This window comes from Akebia trifoliata, chromosome 5 (genome assembly GCF_017979445.1).
Source record: "Akebia trifoliata isolate Shusen 1 chromosome 5, ASM1797944v1, whole genome shotgun sequence".
Taxonomy (NCBI): Eukaryota; Viridiplantae; Streptophyta; class Magnoliopsida; order Ranunculales; family Lardizabalaceae; genus Akebia; species Akebia trifoliata.
The window spans coordinates 16627556-16643900 of record NC_141379.1 but is presented as its reverse complement, the minus strand read 5'-3'; the positions used below and the strand labels follow the sequence as shown (position 1 = coordinate 16643900).

Genomic DNA, 16345 nt, shown 5'->3' with positions numbered 1-16345 from the left:
ATCCAAGCTTCCCCTTGCCTTTCAAAATCAAACGAACGATTTGCGACCATTCCGTGTAGTTTTTTTCCATTTAGACGGTGGATATTTAATTGGAACGAATTCGTGGACCCTTCTGAACCACTAAATGAGATGGAGGAGTTCAGGTTCGGACTTGTGGTGCTTTCCCCTGACACCACTGAGTCCTTACTAGTCGCACCGATTAAAGCCGTCTTCCACGGATTTTGACCCGCCATAGGTAATCCCTAGATCAGAACCTAGTGCTCTGATACCATGTAGAAAATTGAATTTATTGAGAATTCTTGGATGATCATTACAAATGCCCCAATAGTGGTATTTATAGACCAACTATCCTATTACAAGAATAATCTAGAACTTCAAGAATATTCTAGAATAATAAACCAACTATCCTATTGTAGAACATTACAAGAATATTCTAGAAAGTTAAGAGTAATCAAGAATAATCAAGAAGAATATCCTATTTTCTTGATTCTATGAGATCAGATTTCCGGATTCTTCTACAGCGATAATGAGGAAGACCAATCTGAAAATTATTCCAAAGCAAATATGGTTGAGGATCAAAAGACCAAGCATACAAACAAATTAAAATCAAAGAATAACTAGTTTTTTAAGAAACAAGGTGCCAAAGACAAGAAGAAAGAAAATTATTACTTTTGCACAAACCCGGTCAATATGCTCGATACTGTCGACATCAAAAGAAAGAGTTTAAAAATCAGGTAAACATGACTAAAGTCAAGAATCAAGTGAACATGATCGAATCCAATGTGGCAAAAAGACACCTTATATGTTTTACTAGTTGGGAAAAAACATGTCTCTACCAAATTTTAATCTAAACCACTGGATTTAAAAGGTGTCTCTTGAGAAAAAAACCATTGGTTTATTACATGTCTCTTGAGAAAAGGTACCTCCTTACTAAGTGTTCTTTGGGTGTCTATTAAACCACCACTTGCTTCTTTTGTTGGAAACTTGAAAAAATCCAGAAAATATTAGTTTAATCTTTTTGTTTTTTAAAGCATCATCAGTATTAGAAAAGTGTGATCTGACTGTGATCAGACAGTGCACTCTGTATCACAGTATTTCTTCAATCAAAGGGTTTAATTGTATCCTCAAGGTAATTTCTCTACACCTTTTGCACACTTGAGATCAAGATCTAAAGGGCAAAAATAGTCTAAAAGAAATCGTTTTCCAAGCCTTAAAATCCCTGTTCGAATTTTTTCTACTCATTATTTTTCTCCCTACATAAGAAAATTTTCTAACTGTGCAATAGATAAGTCAAGAGTCAAAAAAAAAAGGGATAGGAGAGAGTACCTAAGTTTGAGGAGCTTGGAACTACATGGTGACGACGCTCATCACTATCAATAGTCACAAAAATCTCAAATAAGGAAGGCAAATGAGAGGTGTTAAGAATCTGAATCTGTAGTGCCTCAAAATCGGAACGTAAGCCCATGAGAAACTGGCATGTCTAATGGCGAACAATCCTCTTAACCACATATTCGACTGCCTCAGTAGATAACTTAGCCATAGACTCATAATGAGAAAGCTCCTCCCATCGAGACTGAAGAAAACCAAAATAATTAGCTATACTCTAAGTCCCCTGAGTAGCCTGCAATGTCTCGATAGAGCTCATAAATCCTTGAATCATTCTTAGCATGCACATATATCTGAGTAAGAGCTGACCAAAAAAGATGAGACAATCTCATGGTACATGAACATAGTATAAATACGCTGCTCCATGGAATTAAACTATCGTCCAAGAATGGTACGATTATCAATCACCCATTATTCAAACTTGGAATCCGTAGTAGGTGGCTTATTAACAATGCCCAAAAACCATTCGGATTTGCCTCTACTGCCCAAATAGTCTCACGGACCGAAACTATGACTGCAAATTTCGACCATCCAATAGGGCACTAGTAATACATTGGACTGAGGAATTTGCCCCAAGGATAGTATTTGACTCCTTATTCTTGTGGTTTGATGTCATATGTTTCCAAAAAAAATGGATACAAGGAAAACAAGGCAATAGAGCAATAACCAAATGTAGAAACACTACAATTTGAAGAAGAAATAGTGTAGGATCAAATCAACATACACTTAGGGTGCAAAAACCAATAGAGGGTGCAAAAAAATAGAAGAAAAACAATCGAGAAGATCTGAAACATCAAGAGATTACCAGAAATCTAGAGTAAAGTGAGGAACGGACATAAACTTGAAGTTTTGGCTTGAAGAGAGGTCTCTCACAATCCCAATCCAATGTGCTATCAGCAAAGGGGCAAAGACGGCCCAAATGACTCAGAAAACAGCAGAAAGAGCCCATATAAATTAGAAAAATAATAAGGGCAGCCTTATTACACAACCCAACGAACAGTCCTATCGCATAGAAGAGCCCAATAGCATCTTGTGATTAGGTCATCACAGATCTAAAGAATTTTAAAAAAACAAAAAAAAAAAAAAATCAAAGGGGAGACCTCCAACAAAGTTGCTGCTACTCTATTCTTGGTCCCAAAAACCTAAAGTGATGAAGAAGAGAAGAGAAGAGGGTGGCGATAGCGGTGAAGCTTCAAGAGTCCAAAACTGATGAGGAAGAAACTCAAGAAGGGGCTGTCGTGGGTCCTCTAGGGCTCTGATACCAAGAAGAATTGTTGAAGGTAAATTGTCAAGTTCTCAATGAAAGCTTGCCAAGGTATTTATAATAATCAAGATGAATGGACATAAATGCCCTTACATAGAATAGAAAACTAGGAAAAGAAAAAGACATATTTCCAATAGGATGTAGGCTAGGGTGGACTTTATAGGAAAAATAGGAGTTGAAAATAAAATTTTCCTCTTTGGGGCAAATAGCCACTTGGACTACTAAAGCATTACATTATATTAATCCAATAATTTATGTATGCAGGGGCAAGGGTACATGTGTTGGTTGATCCACACATGCAAACTCTCTTCATTGCCTTATGCTCATGTACGACCCCTTCATACATAAATCATTGCCTTATCCACACTTGCAAACTCTCTTCAAAGTTCAAAGTACGCTTTTTCATGTGCAACCCAATGACTATGGTCTTTCTGTTGGTCTCCTTACCAAAGAAGCTGATGTTTGGGACATCTTGCATACCCCAAATCCGTTCCCGCACATGCAGCCAGAACCACCACCTCAGTTTTCCTCCAAAAACATGACATTTACAAAAAAGAACATAGATACTATGTAAAACCTGGCAAGATGATGGAGCATTCATGATGATTATTGGATCTAGAATGTAATGGTAATAGAGACTATATGCACGATGCTTATCATATGCTTGATAAAATGTCTAGTTGACAAAATAAGGGTGGAATGGGTACTGAACAGATTAATGAGGGTCCGCCGGTGGAAGAAGAACATTCCTAGAACTTTAATCAATAGATCACAGGTCCTTGAAAGACATGGTCCGATACCATGTAGAAGAATGAAATTGATTGATTATCTTAGATGATTACAATGAACCCTGATAGGATTTATATAGATAATAGAAGAATCAAATTCATATCCTAATCAGATCTAGGTAGATCTTATCCTAATCAAATCCTAATCCTAGCCAAATCTACAGATGATTTGGTGTATCAAGACACACCTTATTCCAATGCTCCATATCACAACCACTGTATGTGAAATTTAGGTTTGTATTCCCCTCAAGTTACATGGGTGAAAAAAATCAATCCATAAAGATTACTCTCGAAATCTTTTGAATCTAAAAGTTGTGTGTACTAATTAATCAAGTACATCTTGACACTTTTTATAATATTTATTTTTATAACATTAATGAAAGTCGCATTGCATCTGCAATTCCATGAATTCCCATGTGTTCCAATTGATACATAATTTATATATGATGTATTGTAACAAATAAAATATAGCTATTGATGTACAATGAAACTCAAAACGTATGGGTAAATGTTAGCATGCTTCAAAGTTTCAAGCCATTCTGGAATGTTTTGACCGAAAATTTTGTTTACGGTTGAGACCAAAACAAAACATCAAAAGTTTCAATCAAGACCATCTTGATTTTTCTCCTGACTGAAACATTGTATTGAAAGGAGATTTTGAACATGAATATTAGTATTTTTGTGCTGAAACCGACTAATAATGACATGGTAACGACCACATCAATTGAAACTTGGGACCATTAAACTAGTTTTAGACATTCGTCTTCAAAGTTTCATTTTGTTTTGGAATGTCTTGATTGAGTCCAAGGAGTTGAATTCCAGTTTCAGTGTTAATTTCAATCAATGAGGAAATAATACTTTCATAGAAATATATCGATAATGTAAAAAAATTAATACAATTTTTCATAAAAATATTGTGGAAATGATAAAAATGTTGACAAAATTTTCGTTAAAACTGTAGGAAATAAAACAATTGATAGGAAAACACATTAATAAATCATCAAACTACAATAAGCAACCATATGGAGTTTGGAAATGAGATCAATAGTGTTTCACAACATATTAAGCATGTAATGAGAGCTCATAGCCCAAAACCATTGTATTCTACATGAAAAATGAGAAAAATAATGTCATACTAATTATATGGAGCTCAATATTTAAACCCTTGCTTAAATGTAAAATTGTCAAGAACTAAATTATGACATTCACATTGTTATATATTTTCTAGTTTTAAATACCGGTACAAATGTATCAGTAAAATATCCGAATAAGTAGAACATGGATGATCGTATGAACTTACATGAATGTGCCAATACACCTAAAATATATCAATACGATGATATATTGATATCTACCTGATATTAAAAATTTATACTAATAAATGAATGTTACTTGAAATGTGCAAGTCCTTTCTACAAAAAAACATATAATTATTTATATATTTTATCATTTAAAAAAAGGAATATTTCAGTTGAATTTTATTGTTCATCAAAATACTTCCACTGAAATCTTGCATTTTTCACTCCAGAAATTTACTATTAAACAAAATATTTTGCAAAATCAATGGTAATTTCTAACGAAATATTTCATAAAATGAATAGAGATTTCTACAAAAATATATACAGAAAGAAACTTCAGTATTTAGAGTTGAGACATGTGGAAATGTAACAAAATTTAATACTACGATTAAGACAACTCAATCTGAGTAATGGAACGTTAGGAGTTTGCATTCCCATTCTTTTGTACCATGTCAATTGAGGTAATTCGGTTTTGAATTAACCAAGATGCACCCTGACATCAACATTTTTCGATTGCGAAGTATGTCTTGGCCAATTCACAAACCAAGTTCTCTCAACGGAGATTATATAAGACAACTCAAGATAATGGAGAAAGGAAAATGCATAATATTTCATTTTTGTATGAATATGAGGGAAGAGGGTGATTTACACTAGTAGAATAAAGTTAGGAGAGTCCTTGGTAAAAGAAGGGACATTATTTGAAAGTAAATAACATCTTTTTTTAATCGGTAAAGGTAAAATATCAAATTTTGTGAGGAAATATTTTTTGGATGGTGTGTTGGATTTTCTTTCTCTGGATGATGATCAGTACATGGACTAAATTTTGAAGATGGGTAAATGCTTACAGTTAGATAAGCATTATACCTAAATAAAGCCGAGTTTCAACAAGATCATACTGGCTCTCTTAAAGTATGTGGAGCTATTTTAAAATAAATCCTTACGAATGTGTTCAGTGACAGGAATAAGTGTGATAAAGGCTCAAAGCTACTTTCTATTACTTCTTACAAACAAGGGGAAAAGAGTTTATAGACATTTCCCCAAGGTTCTTCTATCAAAGGTAGGTGGATTTTCAGCAAGAGTGTTGGATAAAAAAAATATAATACCTATAGAAAATAGAAAAGAAAAGGGGTGATGTGTGTGAAGTGGACTCAAAAAGACGTATAACCATGTGTGATGCAAGACGAGAGGGATGAAGATATACTACAGGATAGGGAATCTAGCTTGGATTTGGGTCAAGGATTTGGGCTACGATAGGGTTACTGTAAAGGTTTAGGGTAAAACCAAAAGGACTTGGGTTGCAGAGTTGAATTATGACTGCCATTACAGTTAAAGGTTTAAGCTTATAGGGTAAAGGTTTAGGATAAAAAATATATAAATAAAAATAGATTCGACATTTCAAGAAATGGTTTTAGGCCCAACATGTTTTATTGGCCAATTGTGTGAGATCTTTGCAAGACCAATTGAATATGTGAAATACAAAATTTTGCAATTACGATAAGGTGATGTAACTAGGTTTGAGGGTATAAAATGGAGTTAGGTTTGACAGAGAAGAAGTTTGAAGTTAGAGATTGGGCTATACATTCTAGATCTATGATTTGAAAGAGCTTGGAAAGATTTCTTGTAGACCAGTAAGAGTTTGGATAGGTTGATCTCAAACAAAAACAAAAATAAAATGTAGAAAAAAATGGATTGATAAAAAAGATAGAGGAGAAAAAGGTTAAAGAGAAAAAGATGATAGATTTGCCTTGGAATCACATTAAGGGTTATTGGCATCAAACCATATTCAATCACTGAAGAAACCTCAAGAAGAAAGCTGTAAAATTTCCTTTTATTCCATAAACTCTAATCTCCCCAAAACATCATGTTACATTGTTTAAATAGAAAAGAATACTTGCTAAAACCGATAGGACTTCCTAATTTGACTTTTCCTTGTACTAAGGTAACTTTCTAAAAATAAAAACATTCCCGAAATAGAAAATTTTCATAAATAGAAAAAATCAATTCAAAAAAGAAAAAACTATCCTACTAATTTAAAATACTTAATAATAAAATTCTAAAACAAATAGGACTCAAAAAAGTATAAATATATATATATATATATCTAAAAAACATAAGCCCATAATTAAAGCCCAATAACTAAAATAAAATAAAACATTAAACATAAACTATGACCCAAATATGATAGACCCATGATCTCTAATGTCTCATCAAGTGCAATCGAGGTTCTTGACTATGTGTTGGAAATGAAGGGATTTGACGATAGATGGAGTTGGATATATGAGCAAAATTCAAAGGAGACTTTTTTCTTCTCTTTTTTTTTTATTGTTAATATCCAAAAGGTTTTTCAATAGCTCTATATGTATTGGACAAGTTGATCCCTTATCCTTCTTTTGTTCATCTAGGGGCCAATTCTTTTGGTTAACTCCTATATATAATGTGGAAGTACTTGATACGATTGAAATTTCAAAGAGCATGTGAGGATGGACCAATGATCTCTTATTTCAAATATGTCGACCATTTATTAGTTTTTGGAAGTTCTACTAGTGGGGGTAGTTAATCTTCATGTAATTCTTCAATGACTCTAGAAGTCAAAAAATTATCTGCACAATGCATGGTATTTCCGTTCATGGTTGGAAGTATCTTATTGGAATGAATTGGCCAATATGTGCTAGTTTTTTTTAACATTGAGAGAAAAAACGTTCCTAGAATTTATTAAGTGCTTCGCTTGGTATCGGTTTGTATCGTAATGTTTTATTTGATGTTGATATGTATCAGAATATTTTGGTTTGTATCAATATGAGTTGGAACGTTTCAACCAAATCATTTCGAAACAATCCAAAATTAGAAAAAAGAGAAAACTATTCAGAAAAAAGTAATGATGTCTTTGCAAAAAAAAAAAAACAGGAAAAATAGAGATTCGAATGATATCAAGCATTTCTGCAACAAAAGCAATGCATTCTCTGCAAAAAATATTTCAATCCTTTCAAATCTTTATTTTTTCAGGGAAATAAGTTAATTTTAACGAGCCATTATCAAATGAAATCAAGTATAACCCACAATCTTTTGATTAAAATCAAGCACTTCATCCATTAGGCTAGGGGTATTTGATTGCTTATAGAAAGTTGAAAGATTAAACATAAATTAATGCAATCAAACTTAGTGTATTCATAGCATATTGGTGTCTAATAGTGCGTATCAACGTAAGAAATGTATTATATTTCAAATATTTTCTTTTTTTACATTATTTATCATTAAAATGTTGATTTTTATGGATCTTTTGGAATGTATCAAAATGTTTCGTTTATCTCATGTGTTTTGAGTGTTTCCATGATTGAAACATTCCTTCAAAATGATATTTTAAACCTTGCTTCAATTGGAAGCCAAATGGAACCAATGATAGATAGCGTAAAAAGGAAATTAACCTCTTGGAAAACCAGGTTTTTATCTAAAGGAGGAAAGATCTACTTATTAAACACTCTCTAGCCAAAGTCCCTGTTTATTTAGTGTGTTATTCACCATTCCACAATCAGTTAAAAGGCATACTCATAAACTGGAAAGAGACTTCTTGTGGAATGATAATGGAAACTCTGATAAATTTCTTCTAGTACATTCGAATATTGTGTTCCCAAGATATAAAAAAAAAAAAAAAAGGAGGATTGGGAGTCAAAGCATCATTGAACAGGTAGATTTGGAGATTTGGAGGGGCACCTAATAGATTTTCGAGAAGAGTAATATGGGCCAATTATGGGAGTAGAAAATCTGGATGGAAGAACAAAGAGGTTATAAGCACATATGAATGCAGGGTTAGGAGAGTTCTTCAAAACAGATTGGTAGAATTTAACGAAAGGGATGGCTTTCAAAATAAATGAAGGCATTAGGGTGTGACCTTGTGAAGATTGTCAGTGTGGAGATTCCTCTTTAATGTCTCAATTCCTTGATTTGTATAATGTCCCAAACAAGAAACAGTTATCACTTCAGAATTTGTGATTTCTAGTTGACATATTTCCTTGGATCTTGGTTGGGAGAAATTTCAATCATTTGGAGATGAACTTCAAGGCTAATCGAACACTTCTAATATTTCCATCTCACCAATTGACAAGGACATTCTCAAAGCTAATCACCTTATATTCCTTAGGATAATAATAGTTGATCATCGGTCAGTGTGTAAAACTAATAGTGAAACAGTCAATCACCTTCTTATCAACTTTGAATATCTGGACTCATTTCTTTATCGTTTTTGGTTTCTTGGGTCCTACTCCTGTTGCGTTTTTTATTTATTTCAAAGTTAGCAAACACAAGTATTTTATTTAGGATGTGCTCAACTATAGGTTGCATTTAGAACATTAACTTTAGACAAATCCATAGGGATTCAACCTAGTAATCTGAGTAAATAGATAAACATACATGAAAATTAATTCAATGTAACATACAAACCTTACACTCACACTTACCAAGCTTATTATCACCTTCATCCCTCTTCTCTGTTTCATTCATTGTCTCTCCAGAAAGCTTCAATTGGTTCCCAAAATGCTCAATACCTTCGAGAAGATCTGAGGTGGCCTCCCCTGCAGAGCCTGATTCTAAACTTCTATTTACTATGCCTTTTTGGAATTCAGGTTCACAAACTTCAAGTTTTGTTTCAATATCAAGTATTGCACCACCAGAGTATTCAATGTCAATTTCTATGGCCCATACTTCATTCATGTCCATAGGAAGAACCCTCATATTACGGATATAAGGTGGTAAAGTCCCAAGATCCAAGCCAGTACATGTGACTCCACCGATGTAACTAGGAGTCCTCATGTTTGACAATGTTCTCTGTTCATAGGAAATGAACATGAGTATCAGACTATGTGTACCCATATATAAACATAAAATGCACACAAAATGGTACTCCAATAGATGTATGGAAAATTCATGAGAAAAATGTTCAACAATGAGAAATAAATGGAGTACCTTTGGTATCTATATATAGGAGCAGTGGATGCATACATCAACTACCGTGTCATAACACTTAAAAACTATGGGAGAGATTAATGGAAAGGCCAAGACAGTAAACAGGGATGCTAGAGAACCAATTTATTTTTATTGACAAGGAAAAATCCTTTTAATTAGACGAACAGTGAAAATGTTATAAATGAAGCAATTGCCCATATACAAGAAAAGGCTTGCTCAACATTTCGAAAACCTTTCAACTCGTATTTAGCTTACGATACCACTTGAGTCCCTTCGTGTTATTTGCATATGAGATTGTATTTGTTATTGAGACTACAGATGGGGTGAATGCAAAACTAGAATTCTAGAGGGATGCCTAGGATACAAATGAATTAAAATAAGTCGGATCAAGAAAAACTATATGGTAGTAGAGACAAACAGAGAGAAGGTGAACTAGTTGAAATTGATGGCCAGAAGATAGCCCAAGATGGCCATTTTATTATCTTGGTTCCATTATCCATAAGGGAGGAATGAATAATCACGCCATTGCTCATAAAATTTGACCTAGGTGGCTAAAGTGGAGATGTACTTTCAGTGTGCTGTGACTTGGGTATTACAATCATCAAACAAAAAGGAAAACTTTATGAGAGACAGCAACAAGACTATGTTTCAATTAATTGGCCCCATGGTTTAAAATATCCTATCGATTGAATGTATCGGTTAATGAAAAAATAGATACAGTATCGGCCGATACATTCAATACAAACCGTACTTTCCCAAAACATTCAATGTTTCGTATTGATCTTGGCTGATACCAATACCTAAAAAGAAGTTTAATTGTATGAAATCCTGATCCAATGGATGTTGATTTGAGTATGCCGATCTCCTAGGTGGAGGGTCATCAATTTGACTCACATGTGCCACATGATGCCCGTCAATTTGAAATGGTTGAATTTCCCACATTTGCCACTTGGTGATCCTAAGGAGAGAGAAACCCATCACCTACACACCCCTCTCATCACCCTACACAATCACATATTTATGTTGGTGTGTGCTACCAAGTGTACTGGAAACTAAAATGACATTGACAACCTGAATCCGTGCTTGTATGGAGCTTTTCATCTCTGTATTCTTTTTTGCATCGAAAAAAAGCCGTGAAATTAGCAAATTCCAGCAAAGTGTTCCCTCGTCAATACCAAACTTGTACTCAGAATCTGCATCGGAGATGACAGAAGCCCGACTTTGGTTTCCTGAGTCGGTAATGGTTAATGGAAATGGTGGTACTGTGTCTTCATCCAACGAATTGTCAGGAGTCTTTTCTGTTAGAGAAGTCTTCACAGATTCAGTGAGCGACGATAAATCTTGGACAGAACGCGACTTCTCAGACTTCTTTCTCTCTTCGCAAACTGAGGATGAACCCCCATTTCCCTTATTTTCTAGACCAACCTTAGAAGCCTTCTTTGCAAGACTTTTCATAATAAGGCGAAACTTTGAAGAAGAGGCATCAAGCTTACTAGTTTTATCAATTGGCTCACAAGAAATTTCCACAGAAGGTTTCATAAATGAAGGGTATCCTGCAGTTAAGGATTTCAAATAATCACGGAACTCTTGGCTCAATCTGGCATACCAGTTGACTCTTTCCTTGTCAACACAGGAAGCAAGTCGAAGGGCTTTACACCATGATTCCTTCTCCCAAGAAGTCTCCAGATATATGTAACAAGTACTGCTTCCATTGTAAATTACTGAGTTCCTGCTCTCCACTTTAATTGGGTACCTTTTGGCCCTAAAATGCTCATCAGAAAAGAAAAATTAGATCTCGATAACCAAAATTGAGAACCAAGACGATGGCCAATTACAAATATTTATTTAGATTATATAATACAGACAATGTATCAATTCGTGCTTCAGTACCACATGAATATTATATAGAACACCAAGAAGAAAACAAAAGGTTAAGTTTGTCTACACTGATGTGATGTCTGAAAAAACTTAGGGTGCTAAAAGTTTACCACTTTCTTGACGAGAGATCTGATGCTGAAACAGATACTATTGTGCAACCCAAAAGATGGATTGTTGTGTTAGAACCATCTGCATCTGTCATAATAAGTGAGTGGTCTTTAATTTTTGCATATTTCTTGACAGGAAAAACCTCCAAGATTTCCTTTTTACGCTTTTGCCCCTTTGATACTTTGTCCTCAGACCCTACCTTTGGAACTTTTTCTGGTTCTAATACCCAAAGTACACCCTAAAATAAAAAATAAATAAATACAAGAAGAAATGTCAAGAAACAGTTTACAATCTCCTATAAAAGTAACTGCCACAAACTTCTCATGCTATAAGCATGCAACAAGGTAAAAGTCCCATGCAGGACAATCCTTGATGCATTGCTACTAGAAAAGATGTAAGACACAAAAACAAGTAAATAAAGGCAACATACAACAATTGATGGTCAAGTTTCATATTCATCTTAAATGAAGTTAAGAACAAGAACTTAAACTCAAAGCTCGGTTGGTTTGACACATTGCAAATCAACTTTGAGGTCGTGGGTTCAAGACCAGCTTACCCATCAAAAAGTAAAAGAAGTTAAGCATAAACACGAAGTGGCACGGAAAGTAAGAAATTTAATTAAAGATGAAGGAAAGAAAGCAAATCAACCGAAGTGGCTAGAATAAAGATCAATATTGTTGAATTCTTAGGTTGTAACTAGTAGAAGATGATTTAGAGAAGAGAAGAAGGGGATTGAGAAGAAGAAGAACAAGAAGATGAAGGAAAAAAGAAGATGGTGGAAGGGGAGATGAACTTTGTCGGTTCAGCCTTCTATCACATTATATTTATCTTGGATGGGTTAAAAACCTTAATTACAACCTATGTGGGCCCAAAGGACCAAAGAAAACTAAATAAAACAAAAGAAATCAATTAAGAAAATACAGGCCAATCAATCGGAACTCATATCCGATCAATCAATATTAATCAGCTGATCTTTAATACCAATAGGTCGGATATTAATTCCAACAAATATGGTGTTATTTTGGTCTCTCGAATAACAATGAAGCACAATAGACCGATATTCAACTGCAAAGAAAACATAGTCGAACAATTTGAAGAAGAAAAGAAGCAAAGATGCATGGTAGAATATGCATATAATTCATTCACTTAGAAAGAATTGGAAAATTAGAAATCTGCTTAAGAAACAAAATTAAGCCTTCAAGTTCTTCAAATTATAACTTCAGATATAATTAAAGTTGTATGATTGTATCTATGTTTTACAAGCCTAATGTTACTATTAAAATTTAATCTTTTATCTAGAATCACTTGAGATCACATCTAAAGACAACTGGATGCATGTTGCCAGCATTGCACTTGTGGTCACCAGTTATTAGATGTTTAAAGGAAATTGGATATTGAAAAATGTGACAAGGGATAATTTCTTCCAGTGATTGAAGAATTGAACCACTAAGAAATTGAAAGATACTAGCTGAGCAAAGACTAAATCCTCAGAAAATTGGAACCCTTCCTCCTCAAGCTAACCATCACAAAGAAAAAATAGAATTACCTTCCTACCAGGCAACGAGCTAATTGCCGCAAATTATACAACAATTTCTTTTTTGAACGTTCAACATTTTAGATTATATTACAATATATTGTATTAGTTCACCCACCTAGCTCCTCCACCCCCCATAAACAAAAAAAAACAAAACTAATAATAATAATAATAACTAAATAAATAAATAAAACTACTTTGCCAAAAAAAATATGTAGTTCATATTATACCATAAGAATTACATGTTTTTAGCCCGACACTTACCAGGTACAAATAGCATGTATCAATTCACAATCTACTCCCTTTCCTTATTCATGATTCCATCTTCTAAAGAGAAATAATAATAGATAGTTTATGGGATGAAAAGCCCAATAATTTTAAACTTCATTTAGTGAATTGAGAACGAGCTATCCTTTCGAAAGAAAAAGGTGGGTTAGGCATTAAAAGTAGTAGGAAAATGAACTGAAACCTCCTAGGAAGAGACTGTAGAGTTCTAGTGATGAAATATATGCTATGTGGAGGAGAGTTATTGTGGCACAGTATGATTGCAATAGAGGGATTTAGAAAGTATTTTCCTAGGTCTCTTTTGGGAAAGGGTGTGGAAAGACATGATGAAATTAGAGGAGTTGACTTTAACTTTGGGAGGGGAGAAAAAGTCAACCTTTGGGAAGATAAATGGTGTGAGAAGAGAACCTTAGGAGTTCTTTACTTTTTTGCTTTATAATCTATTGGATTAGAAGGGTCTTCTTATTCAAGATTTTAATGTGTGGAATGACGAGAATTTATCCTAGCATCTTGGCTTTTGAAAAAGGCCTAATGAATTAGAGATTAAATAGGTTTCTATTTTTCTTAGAAACCTTGCACGTGCCCCTATTTTTTATTTTTTATTTTTTATTTTTAGTTTTTATAAGTATAAAGAGTTTATTGTTGGGAGGACAAGTGGTCCTCAAAGGAATGAAAATAACAAGAGCACAACAAACTTCTCCCCTTACAAATTAGATCCCATCTGAAAAGAAAGACCTTTAAATTCTCTAAACTGTTTGCTCCAAAAGAAATAAAAGACCCACTGTTGCCACAGGTATCCCTCTTAATACCTTAATCTCGGATTGGATATTCTGGACTTGGGATCTAAATGGTGCTTTCTATATAAATCGTTTAATAAGGTAATGGGAATTAATCTAGAATCCAATCCAAGGTAGTTTTCTTTCTCTAGACTGCATCTCTTGAGAAAATTGTGACTATAGATGATCACAAATCAAGAAATCTTATGGTCTAGGATTATTGTTGCCTGTAAGATCTGGTGCTCTTTTTTTTCTTCTCAGTTTGATGTGTGGCTTGGGCATTACCCAAATATGTGATGGAGGTTTTTCATAGCTGGTACATCTTTGCCTTCTTTTTAAGACCATATCTTATGAAAGAGGGTCCCTTCAGCCATTTGTTGGGGCATATGGAGAAGAGAAACTGTAGAGCATCCAAAGGGAAGAGGATTTTCTTAAAATTACTCTTGACATAAAGTTTCTGCTTCTTTATTGATGTCTGCTTTCAAACAGAGAGCATAGGAATTTTCTTTGAGGATCTTTTTCTTTACAAATGGACATGGTTATAAGCACTGATTTGTAGTTTTTAGTTTTTTTTTTCAGCAAGATGAGGTTAAAAACAAGGCAATTACATATGAACGTAATTACAAGTGAAGTAGTCCAACAGGATTGATAGCATCTCAGGAGGAAGGCCCTCATTAAAAATAACAGAAAATAGCAATAGATAACTAATAAATTGGCAAAGAAGTCTGTTGCCCAATTATTAGATTCATACAAAAAAAACCTCAAAATCACAAAATCTGAATGACATCTCTAGTCTGTTGGTTTGTATATTTTTCTATCTTTTGCTGCTTTGGTAGAACTTCTCAACCTCTAAGGACTCCCTACATTCTTTAATCTTTAACAATGTTCACAGGTAGAATGGATTGCAGCTGACTAAATCAAGAACTAAGACCCTCAGCAGATGAATTGAATGGATTCATAGTCTATGAATTTTTCCTTATCAAGGTTTTTCGAATTACCTCAACTTCACAAGAAGATTCAAAATTTCTAAAGAGGGACTTCTTGATAATTGTAACAATCATCAAACAAGTAAAGTTAGTAATTTCGTTTCTAACAACTAAAGATTAATAAATAAAAGCAAGAAACACAATTTCCCAATCAATGAAAATTTCAATTTCAACAAAGAAACAAACACGTAAAAATGCATAATCAACCAAAAATAATGAAAATTCGGTTTGAGCGAGCAGACCTGCTTGTTGTAAGAAAAGTGGAGAGATTGCTGTGGATCAAGATCAGTAGGAGGCACTTGAGACACACAGGAATTTTTCTTCTCCTTGTTCGATAAATATTTCACAAGTAGAAGGAATCCAAGAGCTTCAGCGACGATGATCGCCAAAACCCCCAAAACAAAACCCACAACAAGCGTAATCATTTTGATTGGCAGATTTAGTAAAATTTGATGAATTGATGATGGGTCGATTGATGAGATGAACCGGATAGAAGAAAAAAAAAAAGGAAAAGAGGAGAATTATTGACGAATTGGATTCCGAATTATATTCTGGAACCGAATAATGTGAAGTTTCAGACAATCATCATCATCATTCATCAAAAGAGAGAGAGAGAGATAGAGTCCCTTGGGTTTGGATTTGGATTTGGATTTTGGAAGGACTTGTTACGTGTCAGCCGGTTTAACGAACCGTTATGCAAATTCAGTAATAAATAAATAATGAAAAAAAATTTGGTCGTATCCCTTACGTGTTGGTGAATATTTGAGATAGCTCTGCTCCTTAGTTTTTTTTTAAAGAAAAATTACTTAAAAGAACCCTCGCGGAGGATTTCTTTTTAAATAATCCCTAATCTTTTGACGGTAGCATTTTGTAAACTTTTTCTTTCTAAATGATCCCTAAGATCATTTTCACCATTTTGGCATGTGAAATATAGAAATTATCCATTTATTAATTCTTGATTATACGAAACCTTAGAAACCCCTTTAATAAATTGATTTTGCTCTCATTCCCTTAAGTTCTTTTTTCCAATTTTCTATACGATAAAATTGACATAAAATATAAGTTTTTAACACTTTTTTTACTTGT

General features: G+C 33.9%; 1 protein-coding gene across 1 annotated transcript in view; it reads right to left on the bottom strand.

Moving 5' to 3' along the window:
• Positions 1–15901, bottom strand: part of LOC147401566 (uncharacterized) — a 35100-nt gene extending 19199 nt beyond the window's left edge. Inside the window, exons 1-4 of the mRNA XM_086442885.1 lie at positions 15502–15901; positions 11681–11916; positions 10764–11454; positions 9188–9554 (exon numbers count right to left, since the gene is read on the bottom strand). Of these exons, the coding sequence (XP_086299011.1) occupies positions 9188–9554; positions 10764–11454; positions 11681–11916; positions 15502–15684 (1477 nt within the window). The 5' untranslated portion in view covers positions 15685–15901. The remainder of the gene's footprint in view (positions 1–9187; positions 9555–10763; positions 11455–11680; positions 11917–15501) is intronic.
• Between the last annotated feature and the right edge of the window lie 444 nt (positions 15902–16345).